The sequence below is a fragment of the Corvus brachyrhynchos genome, unplaced genomic scaffold (genome assembly GCF_000691975.1).
Source record: "Corvus brachyrhynchos isolate BGI_N302 unplaced genomic scaffold, ASM69197v1 scaffold693, whole genome shotgun sequence".
Lineage (NCBI taxonomy): Eukaryota > Metazoa > Chordata > Aves > Passeriformes > Corvidae > Corvus > Corvus brachyrhynchos.
The window spans coordinates 57,938-58,575 of record NW_008236946.1 but is presented as its reverse complement, the minus strand read 5'-3'; the positions used below and the strand labels follow the sequence as shown (position 1 = coordinate 58,575).

Here is a 638-nt window from a genome sequence, read left to right as displayed (position 1 = left end):
AAAAAAAAAACGGGAAAAAGGTTCGGAGGCAGCGCCAAAGTTCTGGATTCAATTCCAGTCCCAAACTCCGGGAATTCCGACCGGGAGCCGTGTCCTGCTCTTCCCGAGGTTCTGCTTCCGGCGCCGGCGGAATTTTGGCCGTTCCCAGCCCGGAATTCCGAGGACGGATCGGGATTTGCTGGGAAAAGAGGCGGAGGGAGCCCCACGAGCGTCGGAGCCGGGAATTTTTTGGGATCTCCCGGAAAAATCCCCATGGATTTCTCGGCAGGGGGAGGGGAAACGGCTCCGAATTCCGGGATTTCCGCAGGAATCGGCTCCTCTTGGAAAAGCAGATGGAATTTTGGGGTTAAGCTCGTCCTTTCTTGGCTTTCCCCAAGGTTTTCCAGGAATCCTGAGCCTCTGGATCATCCCAGAAGGGCGGCTGGGAATTGTCTCAATCCCGAGGGATTTTGGGGATTCCGGAGTGTTGGATCGGCTCCACATTCCCGGGATTCTTCCAGCCCAAATTCCGGCCTGGATCCCGGATTCCAGCCTGGATTCTTCCATCCCAAATTCCAGCTTGGATCCCGGATTCCAGCCCAGATTCTTCCATCCCAAATTCCGGCTTGGATCCCGGGTCTCAGCCTCGGTTTCTTCAT

At 56.0% G+C, this 638-nt stretch overlaps 1 protein-coding gene across 2 annotated transcripts in view; it reads right to left on the bottom strand.

Annotated features, from left to right (window-relative positions):
- Nucleotides 1-6: 6 nt before the first annotated feature.
- LOC108445225 overlaps nt 7-638 on the bottom strand; it is a 1,378-nt gene continuing 746 nt past the window's right edge. For both annotated transcript variants that reach the window (XM_017728383.1, XM_017728382.1), the window contains exon 3: nt 7-618. In XM_017728383.1, coding sequence (XP_017583872.1) covers nt 49-618 — 570 coding nt within the window. In that variant the 3' untranslated portion in view covers nt 7-48. The remainder of the gene's footprint in view (nt 619-638) is intronic.